Raw genomic sequence first — 27147 nt, forward strand, 5'->3', positions numbered from 1 at the left:
CAGTGTTTTAACAAGATAATTTTCATCAAATAAATATGTTCATAAATAACCATTAACTGTAGAAACTGACAAATGAAAAGAGATGAAAATCTCTTTCTATTTTGCATACAGAGAACTAATAGAGCTAATAATCTCTATTATTGTCAGGGCAAATGTTTTCTTTTGCAGAGGAAATGAAACCTGCCAAAAATTTGGTATTTTTGAAAACTGCTTCTAGGACCTTGTTTATATCTCTTCAAAATGGAGACAAAATGGAGTCATATGGGGATAATAATCCCCATATGACTCCATTAAAGATAATAAAAATGTGAAAGTGGTTTGCTGATGTACGTTCACAGAGCCTCCAACAGCTCCTCTGCTGATGATGTTTAGTCTTTTGTGCTGGGGGGTAAAAACAGCGAGTCATGTGACTTCTAAACAAGCCCAAATCAGCTCCCCTCCGCCACTAAGCTTGACAGTTTCTATGAGATGTTTGGGTTGATATGTGGGGAAAAGAACTAGGGTCATAGTTGGCTTCTTTCTGTCTTGACATTGTGTTAATAAGCTCCAGAGCAAGCAACTACCAAACCTTCTGGGTTTATAGAGGTTGTCAGAGCTGCTGATAATCAATTAATTAATTGCAATATAATTTTTTGTTTATTATGACCTGGCATATAAGAAAGTTTTCTTACTTTTTATTATATCTTAAATTTCCAGAACTTTGCTATTTATTCCTGTAAACACAGTGGACACTAGGCAGTGTACCTATTTTCTTTTTACTGATGTAAAACTAGCAATTATTGATTTTTCTGTTTGCAATTTTGCTCCTAGATATATTTCCTGACAACTTACTCTTTGCTGCGTTTGACAGCAGTCGGCTGGTCTTCAAAGGAAGAACTTTGATAAAACTGATGCCCGTCCTCTCATGTATGCTAACATCTAATGTGAGGTTCTCCACAGGTTGCCCAGGTCTCAGACCTAGACTGAGCTCATAGCGGCCGAGCCGGCGAGGTAATAATTCCTCGTAGGTCAGGAGGAAAGACATCCGAGATCCCGACAACACGCTCACAGCTACACGAAACTTCTCGATTTCCCTTTCTCTGCAATAACAAAATGTGAAGGGCAAGTAAAAGTCAGGCAGGTTTTAAGAAGCTCTGTCAAGCTAAAGATGGAAATAATTTTCTGTGCTCACAAGAGGTTTAAAAAAACACTAACTTGGTGGCGACAAGTCCGGCTGTTTTTCCTTGCTTCTTAGCGTCGTCGTAAAGTTTCCTGGCTGCAGCTCTTTCCTTCACTTGGGCCACATACACCTTACCATTGGAGGCACTGGTGGGATGAAGGGAAGAGGAGAAAAAAGCAGCTCTCTGTGTGACTTACAGTAGTCGGATTATGTTACGCTCAGTGGATGGCTGTGAGCCTTTGTGATTGATTTACTTTATTTTGTCTCCTGTTCTTCTAGAGCAGTCACAAAGCTGCTTCACAAACAGGCACCCTGCATGTTTACTGACAGAGGTCATACTATATAAGGGAAGGGATAGTTGGTTATAAACAGAGTAGTTTTCTTCAGAAAACCACATTAAGGAAGTGTAATCTTTACAGATTAGTGATGGTCTTCTGTGCACCATACGTGTAAACAGTCTTGACTAGTGCCAGTTCTAAAAGACTGGAAATTCTCTTTGAAGATCAATGATGTCATGTGACAGGGTGTCATTTTAAGGTCAGGATTTTTAAATAAATATTTTCTCATGAGCAAAAAGGTGTAACTAAAATAAACCGGCGAGCTTGAAGCAGGTCTTGTTTGACACAGAGCAGAAAATCATAAGAGTGCAGAGTGGAAAGTAGGGGTGTCGGGTGTATTTATGCATGTGGCTGGCTTAGGGGCCGAGGAAATGACTGAACATCAGTGACCTACACACAGAACACAGACGTCTTAGTTTCACACACAGAAATGCCAAAGAACCAACGTAATATGTCTGCCACAACTATTTCCCTCAAGGCACCAAGAGATATGGCTGTGTTGGTCCTGTGTGTGAAAATATGCACACAGAATGTATGTTGGGAAAAAAGCAGTTCTCGCTCCAAGATCACACATGCTTAAAAATATTGACTCTACATCCAAAGTCTACATCCACCTATGCATGCATACAGTAGATGTAGGCGTTTGTGGACCAAGTGTATGAAAACTGGCGGGCTGCCTTAGTAAACGATGTGAGGAGAAAAAAAGGGGCACTGGGCAAACCTCTGTCATTTTCTCTGTTAACTTTGTGACTTCCATTTACAAAGACTGATATTCATTCAGCTTCTGGTTTCCCCTCCTCCTGACCTGCTTCCACTCCTAAATCCAGCAAAGCCGACTTGTTTGTTTAATTTATATTTAGCATTTTTAAAGGAGACTGGGTGCCATACCTTTTAGTAATGGAATTCAAGTTATTTACATAATTTCCCCAGTGGTTTATCTCTCTGTGTTTAATCTATATGATGTGCATCACTCGGTGAATTGAGCTACCGAAAAAAAACAACAACTTTTCAATAATATTCAATATTATTCTAATTTATTCAATTGGTCCAACCAAAACTCTGCAGCAATACTCCTAGCTGGAACAAACAGAGGAGCTTACATTTCTCCTGTTTTAATGTCTTTTCACTGGTTAAATGTTCATTTTAAATTTACTTTTCAAATCCTGACTTGCAGGGTACTTCACGGTCAAGATGCTTTCTAAGTAACTGAAGTGTTAAAGCCACATTATCCAACTTGAGCCCTCATGTCCTCGAACCAAAATCTACTCATAGTCCCAAGGATTATAAAATAGTCCTAAAAGTCGAAGGGGTCACTTTTCTGTTGCATCTCGACTGAGGGACAAGCATTCTTGCTTTAATGTTGTCTTGAGTGTCTGGATTAATTTTAAAAGAGGCTGAAGGCAATATTTTTTGGGCTTTTCTTTAAAAGGTTTTTAAATATTTTTGTATTTCTAACTATCTGTATGTTTTTTGTGTTTGTTTTTAATCACGTTTTCATTTTTACGCACTGCTTTTTTGAACCACTTTGTTTTGTTTTTTGTGAAAGGTGCTTTATACACAAAATGTATCATGTTGTGTACTACAGTAGGAGCTCAAAGAAATACATTTTTTTGCAGATAACAATAAATTGCTTTTGGTTGTCTTACATGGTGAAGTTCGAGATGAAAGCAGAGGAGGGCAGGTCCACCTCAAACGCTGCCTCCTTAATAATGGGCAGCTGGTTCCACACCGAGCTCTGGATTGTTGTGACAGCATAGCGGGACATCACTGAACACCTGACATGGTAGTCTGTCACCTTCAGCTGGTGGTATGAAAAACAAACATATTTCAATTGAAAAGCATAATGGAAAAGGTGGGATTTCTTTTCACGTAGATTTATTTGAATGTGAAACACAATAAAATATTCTGCCTTGGAAAAACAAGGTGCATGCAGTCTCTTGCTAAAGTATTTATACCCCTTGAACTTTAAAATATATTACTGCAAATTTCCTAGTGTTTTATTTGGGACTTCATATCACAAGCCAATACAAATTAGTACATGACTGGGAAGTGGAAAAATAAACAATAACTAAAATCTGAAAAGTGTTGCTTTCCCTTTTACTCTTATACCTCAAAGTAAAACTAAGAACAATCACATTTCTTAAGTCCGTTAACTAGTAATCAAAATCCACTTAATCTCTTACAGCTGGTCTGTAAAGGCAGAACATTAGTCAACAAAGATTTTTTTTAACACACAAATTAGTAATCACTAAGAAAGGAACACAGCAGGCAGGTTGTGAAGAAGTTGTGAAGAAGACTAAAGCAGGTTTATGTTATAAAATATTATCACAAGCTTTGAACGTCTGCCGTTCCACTTTTCAATCCATTATATGAAAATGGAAAGAGTAAGGGACAACTGCCTACCTACCAAGACATGGTTTGTACACCTAAATGGACAGACCAGACAACCCGACTGTTAATCACAAAGGCAGGCCCATGATAACTCTGGAGAAGGAGCAGAGATCCACAGATCAGACTAGTAAATCTGTTGACAGAACAACTATTAGTCGTGCACTCCACAAATCTTATGGAAGAGTGGCAACAAGAAAGCCAGAAGAAGTCTTGTTTGCAGTTTACTACATAACCCCAGTAGGCGACATTATGAACATGTGGAAGAAGGTGCTTGTGTCAAATGAGACTAAAATAAAAAAACTTTTTGTCCTACATGCATAACACTGTGGGAAGGGTGGAAAAAATAGTGCACACCACCCTGAGCACACCACCCACACTGTGAAACATGGTGGAGGCAGCATCAAGCTGCAGGAATGCTGTTCTTTACCAGGGACAGGAAAGCTGGTTAGAGGTGATGGACAGATGGTTGTAAGCATGTGTTATGGAAAATTTTAGTGTCTTGCTTTCTTTGCTCCTTGATACTCTACAGGAACTGATAAAAGTATTAGAACCCTTCAGTGTTGTTCCATTCTTCTCTTATTTAGTCTTAGAGTAATGGTTTCTCAGCCTTCTCCTTGCACCTGTGTGAGATAATATGTATGCCACACTGTTAAGATTATGTCTAGGACCTCGTCTCTCTGGGTCTCATGAGAGTTACCTTGAAAACTGTTCTAGCTTATAAGGAGAACCTTTGCTTCATCTAGGCAGAACGATTTGGCAGCACTACTGAGCGCATCTCCAATGTTGTAAAAAATCCTTCTCTCTTGCAAGATTATAATAAAGCTGATTCTGAGTGACAATCATCGGTCTCTGTCTTGGTAAAAACAAATTTTTCTACAACACAAGTAACCAGAGCTACAATGGAATGATCTAAATCAAAGTCCAGGCCTAAAATCAATCTGCGGCAAGACTTGAAAATTGATGTTCACAAACACTGGCCAACAAATCTGACTGAGATACATGTGTTGTTGCAAAGATGAATGGGCCAACATATCAGTGTCTAGATCAAGGACTCCAACTCCAGTCCTCAAGGGCCAGAGTAATGCAACATTTATACGTGTCTCTGCCAAGCAGGACCCTGTAGAACCTAGCTGCATACTGAGGAAGCGATTCTTTTACTTGATTTAGGTGTGTTGGACCAATTACAGATTTAAAATTGCAGGAACTTGCCCTTGTGGGCTAGAGTTTGAGACCCTTGGTCTAGATATAGAAAGCTGGTGAGACAAAAACCTGAAGTTGTATTTGGAACAAAATGTGTTTTTATAAAGCACTGAGTCAGGGAGAGTGTATAAACACACAGGCCTTTTTTGTTATTTTTTGTTGGTAAAATACTAATAAGATACATTAAAATTTGTGGTTGTAATGTTACCAAATCTGAAAAAGTTCAAGGGGTATTAGTACTCTTGTAAGAACCTGAAATAATAATAACAATAACAATAATAATAATAATAATAGAAATAATAATAATAAAAAGAACCTGAACATAAAATAAAAATATTATAAATATGAAATATTTAAAATACAAAATCAAGATTCATTTAGGAAACATCTGAAGGTTCATATATTCATAATTATGTCAACATTCATTATGTTCACATTTATTCATTAATTTCCAGTACTGTACAACATCGCCATAGATCCCATCTTATAGTTTTCTTTAATAGCTGAATTTTCATACATATTTACTTAATTGGAATGTTCATATTTAATTCAAGAACAGTATATGCAGCATTTTTTAGAGTACAACTGTGACTACAAAAGCTCTCGGGTCTAATGCTGAGCAGCCTGTTAAGGAGTTATACACTTTATTAGGTACACCTTGCTAGTACCGGGTTGGACCCCTTTTGCCTTCAGAACTGCCTTAATCCTTCGTGGCATAGATTCAACTAGGTACTGGAAACATTCCTCAGAGAGTTTGGTCCATATTGACATGATAGCATCACACAGATGCTGCAGATTTGTCTGCTGCATCCATGATGCGAATCTCCCGTTCCACCACTTCCCAAAGGTGCTCTATTGGATTGAGATCTGGTGACTGTGGAGACCATTTGAGTCCAGTGAACTCATTGCAATGTTCAAGAATCTAGTCTGAGATTATTCGTGCTTTATGACATGGTGCATTATCCTGCTGGAAGTAACCATCAGAAGATGGGTACACTGTGGTCATAAAGGGATGGACATGGTCAGCAACAATACTCAGGTAGGCTGTGGCGTTGACATGATGGTCAATTGGTACTAAGGGGCCCAAAGTGTGACAAGAAAATATCCCCCATACCATTACACCACCAGCCTGAATCGTTGATACAAGACATGATGGATCCATGCTTTCATGTTGTTGATGCTAAATTCTGACCCTACCATCCAAATGTCGCAGCAGAAATCGAGACTCATCAGACCAGGCAACATTTTTCCAATCTTCTATTTTGGTGAGCCTGTGCGAATTATAGCCTCAGTTTCCTGTTCTTAGCTGACAGGAGTGGCACCCTGTGTGGTCTTCTGCTGTTGTAGCCCATCAGCCTCAAGGTTCGACGTGTTGTGTGTTCAGAGATGCTCTTCTGCGTGCCTTGGTTGTAACGACTGGTTATTTGAGTTACTGTTGCCTTTCTATCAGCTCGAACCAGTCTGACCATTCTCCTCTGACCTCTGGCATCAACAAGGCATTTGCGCCCACAGAACTGCCGTTCACTGGATATTTTCTCTTTTTCAGACCATTCTCTGTAAACCCTAGAGATGGTAGTGCGTGAAAATCCCAGTGGATCAGCAGTTTCTGAAATATTCAACCAACCCATCTGGCACTATGCCACGTTCAAAGTAACTTAAATCACCTTTATCCCCATTCTGATGCTCGGTTTGAACTGCAGCAGATTGTCTTGACCATGTCTACATGCCTAAATACATTGAGTTGCTGCCATGTGATTGACTGATAAGAAATTTGCGTTAACGAGCAGTTGGACAGGTGTACCTAATAAAGTGGCCGGTTAGTGTATCTCACAATACTTTGTCATGTTGTTGTTTTTCCTGTTTGTTGCTGTCATCTGTATTGCTGAATCTCTGTTAGTACTGGAGGTACCCAGCTTGGACAAACATGCTGGGCATTAAGAGGCTTTCTGATTCTGATTTAATGTAAACTATAATTGCAAATAAAGCTCAACAACTAACTTGATATAATTTTGCAATCTTGTAATAATCAGAACCAAAAATACCTGCTTATCTCTCTATCTATCTATCTATCTATCTATCTATCTATCTATCTATCTATCTATCTATCTATCTATCTATCTATCTATCTATCTATCTATCTATCTATCTATCTATCTATCTATCTATCTATCTATCTATCTATCTATCTATCTATCTATCTATCTATCTATCTATCTATCTATCTATCTATCTATCTATCTATCTATCTATCTATCTATCTATCTATCTATCTATCTATCTATCTATCTATCTATCTATCTATCTATCTATCTATCTATCTATCTATCTATCTATCTATCTATCTATCTATCTATCTATCTATCTATCTATCTATCTATCTATCTATCTATCTATCTATCTATCTATCTGCTGTATGTCGCAACATATTTACTTAATATAGCAGGTTTTAGATGAAAGTGCTAACTTTGAATCAAAAGTAGTTATATTTGAATGTGTGTATAAGCAGAAAAGAAGCACTGTTATTACTGCGCCAAACTGAGATATATCACTTTGGTGCCCGTCCCTTGTTTACTTGTGGGATGTTGGCGCCTGATCTGGTAGGTGTGGGCCACATGACTTCATTACGAGGCGACATAAGGGAGGAGGACAGCCACACCAGGCCTCCAACTCACTGGTATTTAAGAAAGCTGTGGTTTGTGCTACACAGACAGAATTACTGTATGTTTCTAGGAAATTGCTTCATAGTTAGCCCTCAAGCAAACTGAAGGGAAAGCCACAGTGGAGCGACTCAGGATACCCAGAAACGTATTTCTATGTCTTTGAAACTTTGTCCTTTAGCCTTATTGGATGTTATACCTTTGTGATTGGACCTCCAGTTAAATGTCAGTAAACTCAGTTAAAACTTACCACTCGTTTTGCTGGTTTGCTGTGACGTTTTGTTCTCTGGAAAACAAATAAAGGGAGTCACAAAATAACATTAGTTTTATAGTGTTATAACTTTATGGAATCAGTGCTTTAAAGAAATTGCACAATACATCAAGTTAAAACTGGGTTTATTGCGCCACCTTAATAATGTATTCTTCACAATCTGACCAAAGATGTTTGGGTCAAGAGCTTGTGTCAAACAGAGCAAATCATGAATGAATAAAGGAAGGAGAAGGGGAACTGAAAATAAATGCGTTCACTGTACATATGGGCAGACCAGGATTACACGCTCTGGCCTCCTGTTAATTCTGCACACAAGTCTTTTCTGTGTCAGTCCATTACCAAATATCCTGTGCATCGGTGGGACTTTTAACATAAACAACCAGCAGAGTGGAAACTCCTCACAGGGAAAATATTCTACAACCTATATGAGATGTAAATGAACCCTTCATTTACTATCTCTGGGCGTGTTCCAGAAAGATGCATAAATATTAAACATATTCTTACCTGGAAATGAAAATTATTCCTAAAATGCGCCTTAAAATCCCCCGATAATCCCTCTTGCACACAGTAATAAACGCAAAGAAGAAAATAATGAATCTTTAAAAACCTCATGCTTGCAGCAATTCAACCTTTAGATTTAAATCAAAGAAAAACGTCCCGCGGTCTCACGTTGGACACACGCCGCACATTTTACACAAGCTGCAATCAGGAGCCGGAGTCTTTCCGCACCTTCAGCACAAACTGTTGCGATCCATGTGAGAACGCCCTACAAAAGTGATCTGATCAAGAGTTACACCTGCGATAGATGTGAGTTGAAAAAATAAAGCTCAGAGACAGTTTTGCGCCAGTTCCGCTGGGTGGAGGAGCGCAGCACGCAGCCCGGGTATACGCATGCTGCCACCGAGGTCTGAGAGAAATGAGGGCTTATTGGAACCCTGCTCTGACGTTTGGATGAAAACACCCCTTCCTCCATCTCCTCCCCCAGAAGGGCTCCTTAAAAAAACACAAATGACTCTGTGTAGCAGAGTCTATTGCAGTCTCTTTCACAGGGACCCACTGGTTGACTTACAACACATAGATTGTCACGGCTATTCAGAGCTTTGCAAAAGTATTCACTCTCCTTGAATGTTTTCATGTCATCAGGTTACAGTCTTAAACTTCAATTATTTTTATAGGGATTGTCTGTGATATAATGAAAGATTGTGAAATAAAAGAAAAATGATAGTTGGTTTTCCAATTTTTTCAATAAATGAACAAATGGCCCTGTGATATACTGGCACCTTGTCCAGTATGAACCCCACTGTCAAACATAGTAGTGGCAGCATCATGCTTTGCGGATGCTTTTATTCAGCAGGGACAGCTGGTTGGAGTTGATGGGAAGATGGGTTGAGCCAGACTAGATACTGGGGCAGACTCCATTTTCCTGCAGGCCAATGACTACAAACAAAGCTATGTGTTAAATCATTAGCCTACACGTGTTAGATTGGCCCAGTCAAAGTCCAGGTCTAAATCTAATTAAGAATCTGAATAATATCTGAATAAATTTTATTAAAGTTTGTGGTTTTAACGTGACAAAATGTAAAATAATTCAGAGTAATAACACTTTTCCGAGGAACTGCATGTTAGTAAATTAAAACAAGTACTTCAAAAAAAGGCTTTATTTCATTTCCGTTTTGCATATGTTTATGTATGTTTCAGTTCAAACCGACCTGCTTTTTGTCATTTAATCAGAGAGATGTATAACTAAACAAAAGATGTCTTGTTTGTTGTGGTGCTGTCCATGGTGCTGATTCCTAATTGTAGTCGAATGGACATGAACTATATTTCTCTGCTATTTAAATCTCCACAGAGGGTAGGTTTCTCTAAATCAGTTGACAACCTATTTGTGATGCATCCAAGACAATCAAGAACCTCATCCAGACAGAGAAGACATAGAAACATTTTATAGTTGTAGGTTTTGTAATAATCAGGTATTGGAATGACGGCCCATTTGACTCTGTATTAGTGTTCAGTCTCTTTCAGTTCTTCTGTGATGATCCATTTCTTCACTGTTCATACTCATAAAACATTTAACTCAACTCTAAGATCTATTGAGACCTATTAGCAGTAATAGGCCTGCATGCTTGCAGTTCAATAAAGCTGTAGCCCACTTCTCCCAGAGATGTCTTCAGTTGTGCTTAGGGACAGTCTGAAGAGCTTCATCTGACTTTCTGCTGATGGTGATGTTCTGCAAGCAGATGAAAACAAAGTGTAACAATAATTAAATTCCAGTTAGGTGCTACTAGTGTTTCCTCACCCACTAGCTGGAACCGAAGCCCAAATCATGATAAACCCACCACTGTGCTTGACAGCTGATAGAACTTGTTTTAAAGTAGGCCGTTTACTCACTAAAACTAAATGTTTTTTTTTTCTTTTATTAAGGGTACTGAAGTGTTTTTTTTTTTTTTTCAAAGTACAGAGAGGTTCAAACATAAACCTTTAAATGAAATTAGAAAATGTTGCAGGATATCTTTTCTATGAAAGTCATTATATTTCTCATATTACAGCAAAGTAAAACAAGGTAATGCAGTTCCAGAGTTTGGTGAATCTCTCTGAAGGTTCACTAGAGACAATTCATGTGTTGTGAATTGGCTCTATATAAATAAACTGAATTGAATAGAATAGAGACAAACATTGGTTTTATTTTACACTGGGAAAAAACCCTAATGTGTCACCAAGTTCATATGCAAACTTCAGACTGTGTGTTGTATTCCTGGTTCTACTTCTGGATGTCTTTTGGAGTTAGATACTTGTTTTCATCAAATTTGTTGTTGATCCTTTGAGTAGTTCCCTCAGCTTTTTAACATTATGCTCCCTACTTCTTGAAAAGTTTCGAAAGTCAGCACATTTATGTATAATCTAGACACTAGACTGTTAATTGTGAGCAGACCACAGACCACATTAATTCTGAGTCTTTGCCAACGTTATTTATCTATTGGGAGTAATCCTCTTCAATTTTTTATTCTCCAGTAAAAGAATTGATCAAAGACCATTTATTAATTCCCCCTTTAAACTTAACACTTAGAAATGAATTATTCATTAATGACATTATCCCTTGTCAGAATGCATTTTTGTTCTAATTAACTTACACTTTGTCATGTTTTTGCTCTTTTTTTGAGAATCATATATCCCGATCAGTTATTATCCGCGGGTTCATGTAGTTCTCTAGATGTCCTCAAGGTGTCCTCAGTTTTCAACATTTTCCAGGTTTCCTGTTTCATTACCTTTTCTGTTTCTACGCAGCTCACCTGACTAGTTAGCTCCACGAGGAGCTGTTTCCACTAACTTATTATTTCTCTCAATATATTTTCTTAAACTTTATGCTCATGTTCAGGACATGTTGTGGTCATGGTCGCTGTCAACAGGTAATTCTGTACAACATCTGTCATTCAAACCTTCAGTCTACATAGAGTAAATATGTGTCTGTTCATCTTACCGTTGGCTTCTCTCTGTGTGTGTTGACAGCTTCAATATTGAGGAAAAATGACTCAACTTTACATCCTGGCAGGAAAAACCACAAGGTCAGGAAGGTATTCGGAGATAATCAATCAATGATGTACAATTTACTGCTTACCATAGGCTACTGGTGTGAGTTTAAGCACCGTGTGAAGGGGACATCTAAGATAAGGCAGTTCATCTTCACAGAGATGATTACAAACAGTGTTTGAAACTTTTACACCTGAACATTTTGTGGTGATACATACTAAGAAGGAAGGAAATCAGTCCACCTAGAGGCAGATTTTTAGTACCTGCAGGTTTGTCAAGAAAGTAAGCAATCAGGCAGCGCATTATGGCTTGGTGGCAGATAACCAGGACATTTTCCTGCCTCTCCAGCTCCATGATGACTGGCTCCAGACGATGAACAAGATCCTCATAGGACTGGAGCAGAAAGAGGTCAATCAAATTAATTGGATTTTTTTTTTCTAATACTTTAACTCAACTGCAAACAACTAAGCAAATATCATTTATCAGAGGAAGGTACTACTTATGTAAAGCTTGGGAGGGAAAAGTTTATACTCAAAAATTTTGCCCTAAAATAGAAAGATTATTTCCCAGTAAGTAGCTTTAAATCTTTAAGAAGAACCTGTTAAAAAGACATACAGATGATAACTTTGCCTTCCATATGAACTTCAGCATGTACACAGGGGGAAATATGCAGGTTTGATTGCTTACAAACAAACAGTCTAGATTTATAACTATTCATAACCTTCTGCCTGTAAATTATTTACCTCTATTGCTTTTAAGGCATTTATTTAAACAGCAGGATTATAGTGTGGAACTTAATCATGTTTGACAAAATACATGTATTTATCTTACTTGGATATTCTGTATAAACAGTGCTTTTACTTATGGTACTCATTTAACAGAAAAATACGTAGGTTGGCTATTAAATACTTTAAGTGCATTCTTTTTTCTTATATCTTTATTATTATTACTTTAAAAATTCTTTCCCAATTAAACGTATCTTACCCATTAAACCATTTGCAATAAATGTAACTCAAGGCTTAGGGTGAGGATTCTAACGCTTTTTAACATAAACAAGCTTGCCAATCCTAAGATTGGACATAATAGATGGTCAAAAAGCAAAATAAAGTAGGAAACGGTCAAAGTTTAATGAAATCAACTCTTACCTCTCCCTTAGGGTAGCGGTAACGATACTTCTCCTGGTCTCTTATTGCAAACTCTTCAGGAAAATTCTCTTGAATCTCCTCATAAGTTAGCTCCTCACATACACCCTTAGAGAAAACAATGATTAAATGAAACATAAATATTTATGTTTAGCAAAGATGTAAGTTCATTTGCAAAAACTCTGCAGTACCTGCGGATCACAGTGGTAATGTGTGCAGAGTAAAGAGCAGCCATGCATGGAAGTGTTTATTCAAACTGCTACAATGTGAAGTTGAGTCAGTTGGACATTTATTAAACTTCATAGCACAGGCAATTTTTCATTTGCAGAGGATGTTAAACCCTTTTCTTTTGCTCAACTGGGAAACATGAATATTTTAGAAACTTTGATAGTTTTTATTCTAAGTTGTGGATCAAAAGACTGACGTACCGTAGCATTCCTAATGTAATACCCCGGCACAAATACAACCTGACTTAATATATCATCATGAGTGAATAAACATTAAACATGAACATCTTTAAAATGCTTACAACACCTCTAACGCTTAATGAGACACTTTGTAAAGAAAGGACATGGTTAAAAAATATATTTTATTTAGGAAACAAGTATTATGTTAACACTACCAAAACTTTAGGTGTCACAATTATTGATTCCCAAAAGCAATTCCCTTTGATATGAATCTAACTGAGGCATTTTTGTAAATTACACTGTACCTCAATACATTGTAGGTGTGCAAACCAATAATAACCAATTTCTTCTTATTTCCCTGGGTTATAAATATGGTCTGACATAAATGCTCCTGCCACTCTTTAAAATGGGAAAGACAAAGAAAACACGCCATTGTAGTAGAGTAGATTGTTTTTAATCTTCAGAAGTCAGGAAATAGATACAAGAAAATAACTACAGGTCTTAACTTAACCATACTAGACTCAGATGGATATTTAACCGGTTTTAAACAATTTGAGGTGTGGCTAATAAGGGTGGACAAGGACCCATGTGTACCATCACCCACAGGAACAAGGTAGCAGTGCAGTTCTGCAAAACAATAATATATTTTTTGTTAATGTGTTTTAAACTCACAGCATCTATCTCATTGAGAGCTTTCCACTGTTCATACTGGACTCCCAGAGCCTCTGCAGTCTGAATCGTCCTCTTCATGTGGCTTGTCCACACTTTCAGGTCTTTGATTTGCTGGCCTCTGATAAAGACAGCTAAAGCATCAGCGTACTGCAGATAAAGAAGTAGCGTAATTACAAATTTTTATTTCGTTATTCAGCTGGTAAACAAACATTTGTTTAAGAATTTCCTTAAATCTAAACTCACCTTTAGTCCTCTTGGTGATAAGCCTGAATCCCCACCTATGCGACCTAAAAGGTTGAGTTCACTCTCGCCATGGCGGCTCAGATAAATGGATCTTGGTGTGACGTGGATGTTCATGAGGTAGTAGACAATCCTGCTCTGAATGTGATCCTGCACTTGGTTCACCAGGTATCTACTTCCCACATCAAAGATCTTTATGTAGGAGAGTTTCCTGGTCAAAGTAAGGAAAAAATTACTTAAATGAATAATCTGTTCACCTTTTTGTGATCACATACATGAATCGCTCAGTACCTGTCCTTCTCATCATCTATAGATGTGTAGCTTGCCTTATAGCACTCAATTCGCTGGACAAAGTCTGTCATTGCCTCTTCTATATCCCGATCAATGTAATCTGGGCTGCCAAATTTTACTTGCTGTAAAGTTAACATAAAATTTAAATAAAATCACAACTCCTTCCTAATAAATATGGACATTTTGTTTGTGCCTCACCTTGATATTCTCTGTAATTATTTCTGGGTCATCACAGATTGACTCTATGAAGAACACCTGCGAATAATAAGTCATTTGAAATTCAATTTAATTCAATTCAGTTTATTTATATAGCACCAATTCACAACACATGTCGTCTCAAGGCACTTCACAACAGTCCGGTTCATACATTCCTATTAATCCTAACCATTGAACAGTGCAGTTAGATTCAGTTATTTATTCAAATTGGATAAAAAGTTTTTCTGTCTAAGGAAACCCAGCAGATTGCATCCAGTCAGTGACTTGAAACAATTCAGATAATTCTCCAACAAGGTTTCGAGGTTAATAGGTCAGAATTCAGAGTTCCAAGGTATTTAGGTCCAAAAGCGGCAAAGTATGACAAAGCACCACAGACCATCATACTACTACCATCATGTATGACTGCAGGTTTTTTTTTTTTCTGAAATGCTGGTTTAGTTTTCTGGCACATGTGGTTGGACCAACATCAATATTGCCTCATCAGTTCACAAAATATTTTTCCAAACGTTTTTGGGGAGAATGTTTTTTCTTTTCTTTTCTTTTTTTTTCTGCTCTCGGTGGAGGAGGACGCTTTTTCTCTGTCTCCCGCAACCCTCCCATATCTGCCCTGCTTCAGCTCTGTGTCTTGTCTTCTTTTTAGAGCCTCTTTTTGCATATCTTCCAAATTCTTAGTTATGAATTTGGTCAGCTGGTCTCTCAATGCAATTGATCAAATTTTCTCGAGGAGAAGACAGGGTGAAGGAGAGCCCAACTTGTCCGGGCTGGACGTTTTTCTCTGGATACACAATGGACTCCTGGCAGAAGTGGAGGATTGTGTGTTTGTCGATAATGTCAGTCGAGGATGTTGAAGATGTGTATATAATTGGATGTTTGATATCAGGATTTCTGCTTTTTGGAGTCAGCGGTTACCTGGCATATTGAGAAATTCGGAGAATGTCAGCAGCTGTTCTGGCAATTGTAAGGCTGCCTGGCATGTATAATGGGATCTTCAGGGCGATCAACACTCAGACTGAGATGTTACGTGAGCTGAATCGTAGACTGGATGTGATCCTTACACAGAATCACAGGCAGGTTGCGGTTCCTGGACTCAGGGGTGAAATGGGATAAATCTTGGAGAAAGTTGTTTGCTCGGATCTGGCGAAAGACCAGGAATTTGGCTGTTTGGATTCGCCTTTGAGAAGAACCAGCGAGACTCTCAAGGCTGACGGAAAATTAAGAGTCAGCCTAACCCAAATGATTATTGTTTTTCTGAATCTGGCTCCCCTGCACGGCCTTGATGGCTGGTTATCTTCAACCTCTCCTGGAGGTTATGTAAACATGACGCTCTGCCCCCTCTGCCCCCTCCCTTCCCTGAGGACATCTGTGGACCTGCTCAGAACTTTGTGGCCGGTTGATGAACCTTCCAACGTACCATCAAGGACAATGGCCTCTGTGACAGAGCTTCATGGACTCACTTGCACACACTCACATGCTCAAGATAAACATATGCACCCCTCACACCACCTTCACCTTTCCCAGCATGATGTTGTTCTGTAAACTTGTTGCTTCTTTGTGCTGAGGTTTTTTGCAATCTCAAACTGTATCCTGCTAAAGATAAAGTGTGAAATATGATTTTTTTTCCCTCTACTTACCTAATGTGGCCTCTTTTTTCATCTAACAAGGGCAGCGCCTGTGAGTGGGCAGCAAAGCCTCGGTGACCCGTCCCCCCCTTGTCTTGTGTCATGATGTATGTTTGGATGGGTTGTACTGGAATTATAATTTCCCCTCGGGGATCAATAAAGTATCTTTGAGTTGAATTGATTTGAATTTTTGTTTTTTGGCAATGTGATTGGGCCTTTGTACTTTTCAGTGAGCTGTGGCTTCAAATTTGGAACTTTCCCCTTGTTTCCATTTTCAGTCTCTCAGTCATATTGATGAATAATGAATGGATGGATAGATGGATTCCAGAAATGACTGTCACTTGCCTTATAGCCTCTTTCTTTTGCAAAACTATTAATAACAGCCCTCCTCTCCCTTGTGGTGTTAGTGGCATCAAACACCTGTGGAACACAGGAAACATCTATTGATAGGACTATCTAAAAAACACAGGATTAAAAATGTTATTAACAATGACAATAGTAATAATCAGATCCTATTTTTATCTGAAGTGACTTACAACTAAGCAAGAACACTCAAGTTTCAAATAACTAAGAAACCCTTAGCAATAATCTAAGCAAACGGCAACAGTTTTAAAGAAAGAAAATATAAAAGATGTTTTAGCATCTCTCACAATATTTGTTTGCTACATAATTCTATCTACTTTTGTTTTATAGTGTTGATGACTTCACTGTGTATGTACAATGTAGAAAGTCATAAAAAGAAAGAAAAGCAATTAAATGAAAGGTGTGTCCAAACTTTTGACTGGTAGTGTAGTTAGGAGGGAATTCCATGATTAAAATTAAAACACCCATCTGGATTAGGAATTTCCCCTCTCTGAGTTGACTTTACCAGTCTTATTTCCTGAACGTACTGCAGAGATCCAGAAGGAACAAGACAGTATTTTATATATATATAATATTTGGTCAGAACATGTTCTGTTTTCAAAATTATGTCAAGAAATGCTAAAAAAATCTGAAAGTTTTCTCTCACTTTTATCTTTCTGGCCACAGTAATAAAAGTATTTTTTAAAAGTAATTAGAGGGAAGGTTTTAATTGTCCTCTTACGTACAGCTACTTGTCCATGTTCTTTTGTGAAGTAGGCAGCAACATCTTTGAGAGCAGCTGAAGCGCAGGCCCTGAGAGACAAGTTAAATTTGAATAGGCAAGAATGAACAATATGAGTCAGAAAAGATTAAGTCATTTGTGGAAATAAGAGTCACATGGCACCGTTCATACAGAAGTTTATTAAAGCGCTTTACAGACACAAAAATACTGTAAAGGAAATTTTGACCCAGTCAAATATTCCATTATTCTAGAAAACAGCTCAGTAAGGCACTGTTTTTTCTGGGAACACAGAAATACAAAGTTGTGATAAATATGCACTGGAATGGTAAATTGTAATACTACAATCCAAGTTAGGGGATTGTGTTAATAATGACAAAAGAGGCTCGAGATTGAAGCCTTGAGGAACTCCCATTAGATCTTTATTTTTAATAGCATTGTTGATACAGAAGGCAATTCAATGTGCTTTACAGAAGAAGGAGAAATACATTTAAGGTAATTCTGGCCTCTCAACCCATCGATACTACAGGCACAGTCATTCAGTGTCGGTTTGGCACTGCGGTCATGTTGTGACACAGAAATACAAAGCTGTGTTTCCTCAGCATAAGTAAAGTAAATTAAAATACTCTAAGATAGGGGGATCATGTTGATATTGAATAAAAATTGTCTAACAATGAAGCCTTGAGGAACCCCACATGTGATCTTTGATTGCTCAGATTTATGATGACCAAATGACAAAAACCACACCCAGTCTGCTGGACAAATTTAGCGCTGTGCCAGATAACTTAAAACACCATTCCCTGTTTATCAGTCACTATGTTTTGATGAATCGCTTCAAAAGAAACACATATCTATACAAAAGTTTAAAAGTCAAAGGAAAATCAAGGGAAATATCTGCAATGTCTGTTCCCGTTTAAGGCGTTTTCATTTGCTTTGTACTTACTTGCGGATCCTCATGGCCTCCTCGTTGTCAGATTTAAAGAACTCAAAGTTCTTGTAGGTCTTGACTGCCTCTCTGCGGTACTGGCCTACATTAAAAACTGTTGGAAATTCAAAGAAAATCTTTTGGTTTGGGCAAAAAAACAACACAAAAACAGATACAACACAGCACTGAGCTAACTTCAAGATGAATAAAGAAAAATACAAAAATGAATACAACAGTGATTTTAAGAATTTAATGGTGAAAACTGACCTTTTGTTGGAACGCCAATCCAGTTTAGGTAGCGAGTGAGCTTCTTGGAGATGTATGTCTTCCCTCGGGCAGGCAATCCTACCATCACAATCACTGTTGGGGAGTTACAGAACTGCGGCACAGACGCTGATAGGAAAACATAGACCACAACACAGATCAAAGCTGTAATTCTGGACTGGATTGGTGATTAAATATTCAGGAACACAGCATCCGTCTCATATTCAGAGTTAGATGCAATCCAGCTCAGTAGGGCTCAGTGTTCCCCGGGGAAACTGGGGAAAGCTGCCTTTATTTGCCTCAAGATGTGCAAGTGAAAACCACCAAAACATTGCTTCAGACTTTTCTATTGCTTAAAGATATTCAATAAAACCACAATGATTAAAAGAAAATCGGATCTTCAAATAATCTTTTTGTCTTTCACGGATATGATGGAGTTGTATAACATTTGTCACTCCTTGGTTAGAAAATATACCAGTGAATTACACGGCAGGTACCTAGAGGACTGAGTATATACTGGGACAACAAAAGTTTCAGCCTCCATATCATTTAATTTTGAATGATTTACGATGTATCAGCAAAATGCTCTGAGGACCACGTCAGACTGCACAGAGTGCCAGCTCTGACCTGATTTAGCAAATGTACGGTAAGCTGACATCATGTTTTTAACTAATCTGTTTTCCTCATGCTGATGCTAAGTTGGGTTATTAGTAAAGATCAGAACCACCAGAGACTAACATCTTTCCGTAGAAAGTATTTGACTAAAAGAAAGACAATGGCTTAAACAAAGAAAGTGAAGGCAGAGCAAAAAAAAGAAACGTCAGGAAAGCTCTGGTGAAAGCACTGAAATGTCACTCTGAAACTAAGGATTTTCACAAGACTTACATCCCTTCCCATGGTTCAAGTTACATCCCATCCACAGCACCAAGATCTTCAGCAGAGGGGTCTGTGTTACGTTTTTATGCTCTGTGGACATGGTGTCAGTCACAGCAATGAGTCTGGTGGAGGAGTGAGGTGCACAGTTCTGTGATCTGTGTGCCTTCCTGTGACTACATGGAGAACAGCAGATCAGTTGACTGTTGCTAAAGAAAAGTACTTGATGAACAGAAGAGGGGGAGGACCTGCTTGTCAGCCTTACCATCTGTTTTATTATTTAAAACTTATAACCAGACCTGCCAAAGTCTCTTATTTGACCTCCGACAGCAAATAATCATTCCTAATTATTCCTAGTATGTTATCCTGGTAACTGGTAAGAGCAACTTGTCCTGCTAGTTTGACAAGTAACACTAGAGGGAACTGCTCATGAATTCAGATGAGTACACTTGGTTCCTCATTTGTTTATATAGAAATCTGAGTGCATCAGACGCAATATCCTTGGATTACCACTAGAGGGCAGGTTGTACCTTTAATTTAAATCTGCAGGTAACGATCTAATAAATACAAAAACCAAGATCTGTCAAAGCGTCCCAGGAAAGAAAAATTATACCGGAGACTTTCCAGGCTTCATCGTTGTATAGTTAGAAGAAGAACAGACAAGTATGACTTTTTTAGAAGGGTTGCCTGGAAAGAGCACCTTTATTCGGTTTGGTTCATTTTCACATAAACTGACTGGACGAAAAAGCATGAAGAAAACAAAAAAATCCATCCTGTTCAGTTTTTCTCACTAATAACAAATGATTGAGTAGCAGGAAAGGCAGAGAGCTATTTAACATGTTGCTCTTCTCTGTGGTCTTCTTGATGGTACATTTGCGCTTCCCTCTGTAGGTGAACTGCACCAGAGTTCAACAAACTCAAACTACTTATACAAACCTCTTGAGTCTGTTGTTTGGTTTCCTGTTGTAGCCTGAGAAAACAACTCAAGAAATACTCACTCGCATTTATTTGAACACATTTAGCATGGTCCTCTATTTCTCTGAAAAACTTCCTTTGTGGTTACTGACACATCTGCCGTCATGCCCATAACATCATCTCTGCTCAGTATCTGTAAAATGGGGCAAATAAGTTGTTTTTAGAATTTCAAAGCCCTGGCTCATGTCGTGCATGACACATTTTATGTGTGCTAATTAAAAATGCGGTCCTCTTGACGCACGCAGAAAGTCATCTTCGTCATTTTACCTTCGCCGATTGACAGCAATGACTGAAAAGCAACTTCCTTATTTGAATAAAAGTTAACAGATGTTCAGTGGAAGTAAAATTACTTTCTGGTCCTACTTAAAATATGCACGCTTATGGTGAAACTATAGTTTGGGATATCCAGATATGCACCATGTAGAGCAGCAATATGCCACACTTGCATCAAATACATCCAATATTTTATAATCATCTGGCTACCACGGGTCACAAGGGAATTTTGGCACAGTTACAATTATGCTGAACACGTGCACTACCCTAACTACTTAATCCATTGAAGAAATGTAATCATTTTCTAAATCACCCGAATAGCAATATTTATCTAATGTTAAAGAACTCTGCTTCATAAGTAGCTAAATATTATTTATGTAAAAGAATGTAACTTTATACTCTCAGATGTAAAACTAGTCTTAGCAATTCCCTGTTCTTTGAGAAAAAGTTTGGGTTTATCAAGTGTTCACTTTAAACTGAGGTCATTCAGTGGTGCATGTATAAAGTATGACTGACATCGACAACTACATCTTACGTGTCATATTAAAGATACTTAGTGACAGGAATATGGGAAATTGTTGAGTTTAATGCAAAATGATTGCACTGGCTGCTTGATTTGCTGATAATCATCAGGTAAAATGTTCCAGAACACAAATTCGAAGCCATTTTGTGTTGTTAGTCTGAGCTTCCTCTTTACAGCACATCTCTCTCTCAACTTACAGTAATTAAAAATACTACTGATGACTGGTTGATTTGATGAAGTGAGACAATGTCCAGACTTGTCCAGATTAAGGTTTATAGATTTTATAATGTTAATAGATATGTTAACATTTTGTTTTGTTGTGGTTTTTGGCCCTTGTGTCATCTAATGCTTGTTTAAGCCGACTATTCAAGTGATTTCTCTCATTTATTTATTTTTGTTTTTTTGTTGTTTTAGAATTAAAAAATAAGCGATATTTTATTTAGTTAAAAAGATTTTTACACAGTTGTTTAAGAAATTAGGTCACTTGAGCCTTTTGCTGTTCATATGATGTATTCAATTGTTCTCTGAGGTTGGAACTTGGAATGAATGAAAGACGTCATCTGAAACTTTACCTTGCCTTGCAAATGGGTTTGTCCAATTAATATAATTATCTTTACAATTAGATGATAATGGACTTCACCCCCGTTTATGCACTAAAACATTGTAACAACATGTTCACCACCAGTTTGTGGAGCACTAAATGTGTGATTAGAGCAGGCCAAGTTATAAGCAATGTAAGAAGCTGCGTAGAATCCAAAATCCAAAAGATGGCCCCCAAGAGCACTAGAAGTATCATAAAAGTCAGGTTTACAAATCTGAATTTCATGTTTGATGCATATTTGGTAATAGTGTCAAACAAAACCTATCCATCCATTCATTTACTGTCCTCAACCTATCTAAGACCAGGTCTTTGGGGTAACAGTCCCGAGAGGAGTCTCCAGCTCATTCTAAAGTTCTACAGGTATTTCCAGGCCAAAAGGGAAATACAGTCCCTTTAGTAAGTCCTACGTCTGTCCCGGGGTCTTCTCCCAGTGGGACATGCCTGGAAAACCTCCTAAGTTAGGTGCCAAAAAGGCATCTGGATCAGATGCCTGCATAACCTCAGCTGAATTATTTTGATGCGGAGGATCAGCGGTTCTACTCCAAGCTTGTCCTCAGCCAGCCAAAGCCGGGCAAGAACCCGCCCACTCTACAGAGGACGCTCATTTTAAATGCTTAAATTCTCGATGTTGTTCTTTTCATCCTGATCTGTCGTAAAATATTATGTAATTCAGTCAGATAGAATCATGCTAACTTTCTCTTGAGGAAAATATTTTACGTTGAACCATTTTAAAAGTAACCTAGCTCCATCTTTAAATGCAAAATATCTCAACATCAGGAAACATTATAAGCTGTTCCCCGAATGATCTGGAGTTGAAAGACCAAGATGAAGAAACCTTCTCATAGTTTCCACCTCTACTAAGACAGAATTAACATCTGAGCTCATACTCGTACTCGCCGTCTTCGCGGGGGCAGCAGACTCAGCAGAGACACCCAGACGTCCCTCTCTCCAGACACCTCCTCCAGCTCCTCCGGGGGGAGCCCAAGGCGTTCCCAGGCCAGCCGAGAGACATAGTCCCTCCAGCGTGTCCTGGGCCGTCCCCTGGGCCTCCTCCTGGTGGGATGTGCCTGGAACACCTCCCGAGGAAGGCATCCAGGAGGCATCTGGTATAGATGCCCGAGCCACCTCAACTGGCTCCTCTCGATGTGGAGGGCTACTCCGAGTCCCTCCCGGATGGCCGAGCTCCTCACCCTATCTCTAAGGGAGTGCCCGGCCACCCTACGGGGGAAGCTCGTTTCAGTCAATGGTATCCGAGATCTCGTTCTTTTGGTCATGACCCAAAGCTCATGGCAATGGGTGAGGGTAGGAACGTAGACCAACCGGTAAACCGAGAGCTTCACTTTTCGGCTCAGTTCTCTCTTCACCACAACGGACCGGAACAGCGCCCAAATTACTGCGGCAGCTGCACCGATCCGTCTGTCAATCTTCCGCTCCATTCTTCCCTCACTCGTGAACAAGACCCCGCGATACTTGAATTCCTCCTCTTGAGGCAGGAACTCCCATCCAACCTGTAGAGGACAAGCCACCCTTTTCCAGTCGAGTACCATGGCCTCTGACTTGGAGGAGCTGATCTTCATCCCAGCCGCTTCACACTCGGCTGCGAATTCTGTAGGTCTTGGCTAGAGGGGGCCAGCAGGACCATGTCATCTGCAAAAAGAAGAGACGAAATCCACTGGACCGGTGACAAAGGGCAGCCCTGCCGGAGTCCAACATGCACCGAGAACAGGTCCGACTTAGTGCCGGCAATGCGGACCAAACTCCTGCGCCGCTTGTACAGGGACCGGATGGCCCCTAATAAATGGCCCCCGATTCCATACTCCTGGAGTACCCCCCACAGGGCATCCCGGGGGACACATTCGAATGCTTTCTCCAGGTCCACAAAACACATGTGGACCGGTTGGGCAAACTCCCATGAACCCTCAACTACCCTGTAGAGGGTATAGAGCTGGTCCAGTGTTCCACGGCCAGGACGAAAACCACACTGCTCCTCCTGAAGCCGAGGTTCGAATATCGGCCGGACTCTCCTCTCCAATACCCTGGCATGGGCCTTACCGGGGAGGCTGAGGAGTGTGATCCCCCTGTAGTTGGAACACACCCTCCAGTCACCTTTCTTATGAAGAGGGACCACCACCCCAGTTTGCCAGTCCAGAGGCACCGTCCCCGACCGCCACGCAATGTTGACGATGCATGTCAACCATGACAGCCCCACAACATCCAGAGACTTGAGGTACTCAGGGCGGATCTCATCCACCCCAGAAGCCTTGCCACCGCGGAGCTTTTTATCCACCTCGGTGACTTCAGCTTGGGTAATGAAAGAGTCCAACCCCGAGTCCCCGACCTCTGTTATCACCAGGGAATGCGTGATGGCAGGATTGAAGAGATCCTCGAAGTACTCCTTCCACCACCCGATTACGTCCCCAGTCAAGGTCAGCAGCCTCCCACCCCCACTGTAAACAATGTTGGCAAAGCACTGCTTCCCCTCCTGAGGCGCCGGACAGGTTGCCAGAATCGCTTCGAGGCCAACCGGTAGTCCTTCTCCATGGCCTCACCGAACTCCTCCCAGGCCCGAGTTTTTGCCTCTGCCACAGCCCGGGCCATGGTACACTTGGCCTCACGGTACCCGTCAGCCGCCTCAGGAGTCCCACAAGCCAACCACAGCTGATAGGACTCCTTCTTCAGCTTACTGCCGGTGTCCACCACCGGGTTCAGGGATTGCCGTCGCGACAGGCACTGCAGACCTTACGGCCGCAGCTACAGGCAGCATCGACAATAGATGCGGAGAACATGGTCCACTCGGACTCTATGTCTCCAACATCCCCCGGAATCTGGTCAAAGCTCTCCCGGAGATGGGAGTTGAATACATCCCTGGCCGAGGGCTCCGCCAGACATTCCCAGCAGACCCTCACTATGCGCTTGGGCCTGCCAAGTCTGTCTGGCTTTCTCCTCCTCCAGTGGATCCAATTCACCACCAGGTGGTAATCAGTGGACAGCTCAGCCCCTCTCTTCACCTGAGTGTCCAAAACATGCTGCCGAAGGTCTGATGATACGACAACAAAGTTGATTATTGACCTCCTACCTAGGGTGTCCTGGTGCCAAGTGCACTGATGGACACCCTTATGTTTGAACATGGTGTTCAATATGGACAATCCGTGACTAGCACAGAAGTCCAATAACAAAACACCACTCGGATTCAGATCGGGGAGGCCATTCCTCCCGATCATGACTCTCCAGGTGTCATTGTCGTTTCCCGCATGTGCGTTGAAGTCCCCCAGCAGAATAATGGAGTCCCTGGGAAGGGCACTATACAGCAACCCCGACAGGGACGCCAAGAAGGCCGTGTACTCCACACTACTGCTCGGCCCGTAGGCCGAAACGTCAGTCAAAAAGCCGTCCACAGCCCGAAGGCGCAGGAATTCGACCCTCTCATCCACTGGGGTAAACCCCAACACGAGATGGCTGTGCTGGGGGGCAACAAGCAAACCCATCCCAGCCCGCCGCTTCTCCCCGTGGGCCACTCCACAGTAGAAGAGAGTCCAGCCCCTCTCGAGGAGATGGGTTCCAGAGCCCTCGCTGTGCATGGAGGCGAGCCCGACTATTTCTAGTTGATATCTCTCGACCTCCCACACAAGCTCAGGCTCCTTCCCCCCCAGCGAGGTGACATTCCACGTCCCTAGAGCCAGCCTAAGCATCCGGGGATCGGGCCGCCGAGGTCTCCACCTTCGTCCGCCATCCAATCCTCTTTGCACCGGTCCCTCACGGTTCCCCCTTCAGGTGGTGGGCCCACTGGGGGATGATCTCGCGTCTCTCGTTCGGGCTTGGCCCGGCAGTGTCCCGCGAAGAGCAACCCAGCCACCAGGTGCTCTCCGGCGAGTCCCGACCCCAGGCCTCTCTCCAGGGTGGGACCCTGGCTCCGCTGTACTAGGCGATGTCACATGCCTTGATCTACTAGTCCTCATGAAGGATTCTTAAATCTTCTTCTCATAGTTTCCATCCTCTACTAAGACAGTATTAACATCTGAGCTCAACAGGGCAAAATAAAATTTATATAAGAACTGAAATCTATACATGTTTAATTATTTTATTAAATATGCTTAGATTTACAACTCAGCCTAAGTGTTATCTGTATAAACATGATTTAAACTAAGTTTGACATTTGGATGACAGAGACACACAGGAGAAACAACCATGCACACACCCATTCACACCTGAGGGCAATTTAGAGAGACCAGTTAACCTAACAGCCATGTACTTGGACTGTGGGACGAAGCCGGAGTACCTGGTGAGAACCCACACATGCACAGGGAGAACATACAAACTCCATGCAGACCCCAGACTGGGATACAAACCTCTAGGACTTTATTGCTGCAAGGCAACAGTGCTACCAACTGTGCCACCGTGCAGCTCACCACAACATTCCATTTATTTGAAACTGTGTGTGGGGCCAATGTATTCTCTTCATATAAACAACATGCAAACTTGTGTGGCATTTGCCCTTTTAAGATTTCAAACTACGGACACTGAAACAACAACATGCACATTTTCATCACTATCTTCTTTCCCTTTTACAATGAAGCTTTTCCTGTTCTTTTTTTAACCCTGGTTTTTTCACAAAAAAATCCTTTAGAGACCTGTGCTGGGGAGACTAGGTCTTCAACCACTCCTTAATTCTCATTTCTTAAAGTGAATGAAGGTGTTTATCACACATCAAAAAAGTGCCTGTGGAGAAAATAGCAAAGTCCTGCTTAAACTGATCACGAATATTAGGCCATTTTGTCCAACTTTAAAGTTTCTACACTAAAAAAGAGAATCAGTACTCCACCGGGTTTATGAAGCATGACGACACAGACCTGTTTTTTAACTAACTTGGACTCAGTCAGCCTGTACACACACCAGTGTTATACATTAATACAAACCGTGCTATGGCGTGAGAGGGCTCACCTGCACTGTCACACCTGCGGCGCCTCACATATTCCAGTTGGGAAGGCTCCATTCTTTGCAAAGCCTCCAGTGAAGCAACCACTGCATCACAATTACAAACAGGATCATGTGGCAGTAGAGATCTTTTTAAAGAAACTGACCCCACCGTCAAAGCATTCTCAAGCCACTTCCCTCCTCTCTATGCCATTACTTATGTGGATCGGGGGACATATGATAGCAGCAGGCTGGACTTGTCCTTTTCTATTTGCCACGGCCAAAGTTCGCAATGTACACAGAGAAGCAGTACTCAGAGCGAGCATCGTAGAAAAGGCAAAGGGCAATCAGAAGTTGGTTTTTGCCACGCATAGAGTTGAGGCTACAATAATAGAATCAGACTGTGTGCGTTTCCACTTCAGTGGGCAGCTGTGATGGTGCTAATTTTGACAATGTAGCAAGTGCCTTGCAAAAGTATTCACACCCCATGAACTGTTCAACATTTTTTGACTCTATAACTAAAAACAATTTTATTAGGATGTTATGTACAAGACCATGATCCCTGTTCTTTTCAATCCAAAGAGCCCTTCTTG

The 27147-nt window shown here is 40.5% G+C and overlaps 2 protein-coding genes across 6 annotated transcripts in view; both read right to left on the minus strand.

Moving 5' to 3' along the window:
- Positions 1-8942, minus strand: part of itih6 (inter-alpha-trypsin inhibitor heavy chain family member 6) — an 18703-nt gene extending 9761 nt beyond the window's left edge. For 2 of the 4 annotated variants that reach the window (XM_047367432.1, XM_047367423.1), the window contains exons 1-5: positions 8521-8942; positions 7996-8031; positions 3144-3298; positions 1195-1305; positions 832-1079 (exon numbers count right to left, since the gene is read on the minus strand). In XM_047367432.1, the coding sequence (XP_047223388.1) occupies positions 832-1079; positions 1195-1305; positions 3144-3298; positions 7996-8031; positions 8521-8628 (658 nt within the window). In that variant the 5' untranslated portion in view covers positions 8629-8942. The remainder of the gene's footprint in view (positions 1-831; positions 1080-1194; positions 1306-3143; positions 3299-7995; positions 8032-8520) is intronic. The other 2 variants (XM_047367449.1, XM_047367441.1) reach the window with 1 other exon arrangement.
- Positions 8943-9544: 602 nt separating this feature from the next.
- Positions 9545-26758, minus strand: pfkfb1 (6-phosphofructo-2-kinase/fructose-2,6-biphosphatase 1). 2 transcript variants are annotated; one of them, XM_047390200.1, is made up of 15 exons: positions 26582-26696; positions 19284-19447; positions 18402-18527; positions 18153-18249; positions 17217-17283; positions 16474-16548; positions 14492-14548; positions 14294-14415; positions 14006-14213; positions 13763-13909; positions 12687-12791; positions 11805-11934; positions 11630-11692; positions 11492-11556; positions 9545-10243 (listed from the first exon to the last, which is right to left on the minus strand). In XM_047390200.1, the coding sequence occupies exons 2-15, from the start codon at positions 19372-19374 to the stop codon at positions 10184-10186; spliced, it is 1413 nt and encodes a 470-aa protein (XP_047246156.1). In that variant the 5' UTR covers positions 19375-19447; positions 26582-26696; the 3' UTR covers positions 9545-10183. The 2 variants fall into 2 exon arrangements, with proteins under 2 accessions (XP_047246156.1, XP_047246231.1); XM_047390275.1 differs by lacking the exon at positions 19284-19447 and having other exon boundaries at positions 26582-26758.
- Between the last annotated feature and the right edge of the window lie 389 nt (positions 26759-27147).

The sequence above is a fragment of the Girardinichthys multiradiatus genome, chromosome 1, assembly GCF_021462225.1.
Source record: "Girardinichthys multiradiatus isolate DD_20200921_A chromosome 1, DD_fGirMul_XY1, whole genome shotgun sequence".
NCBI classification, from domain to species: domain Eukaryota; kingdom Metazoa; phylum Chordata; class Actinopteri; order Cyprinodontiformes; family Goodeidae; genus Girardinichthys; species Girardinichthys multiradiatus.

Bases quoted from the DNA above. Each gene is read 5' to 3' on its own strand.
- pfkfb1 (XM_047390200.1), bottom strand. From the start codon at position 19,374: ATGTCCACAGAGCATAAAAACGTAACACAGACCCCTCTGCTGAAGATC. The intron at 18,250-18,401 runs GTCAGTTTTCAC...AATTTCCAACAG, and splicing joins GATTGGCGTTCCAACAAAAG to TTTTTAATGTAGGCCAGTAC. The intron at 14,416-14,491 runs GTGAGGCACAAA...TTAACTTTACAG, and splicing joins TAATTACAGAGAATATCAAG to CAAGTAAAATTTGGCAGCCC.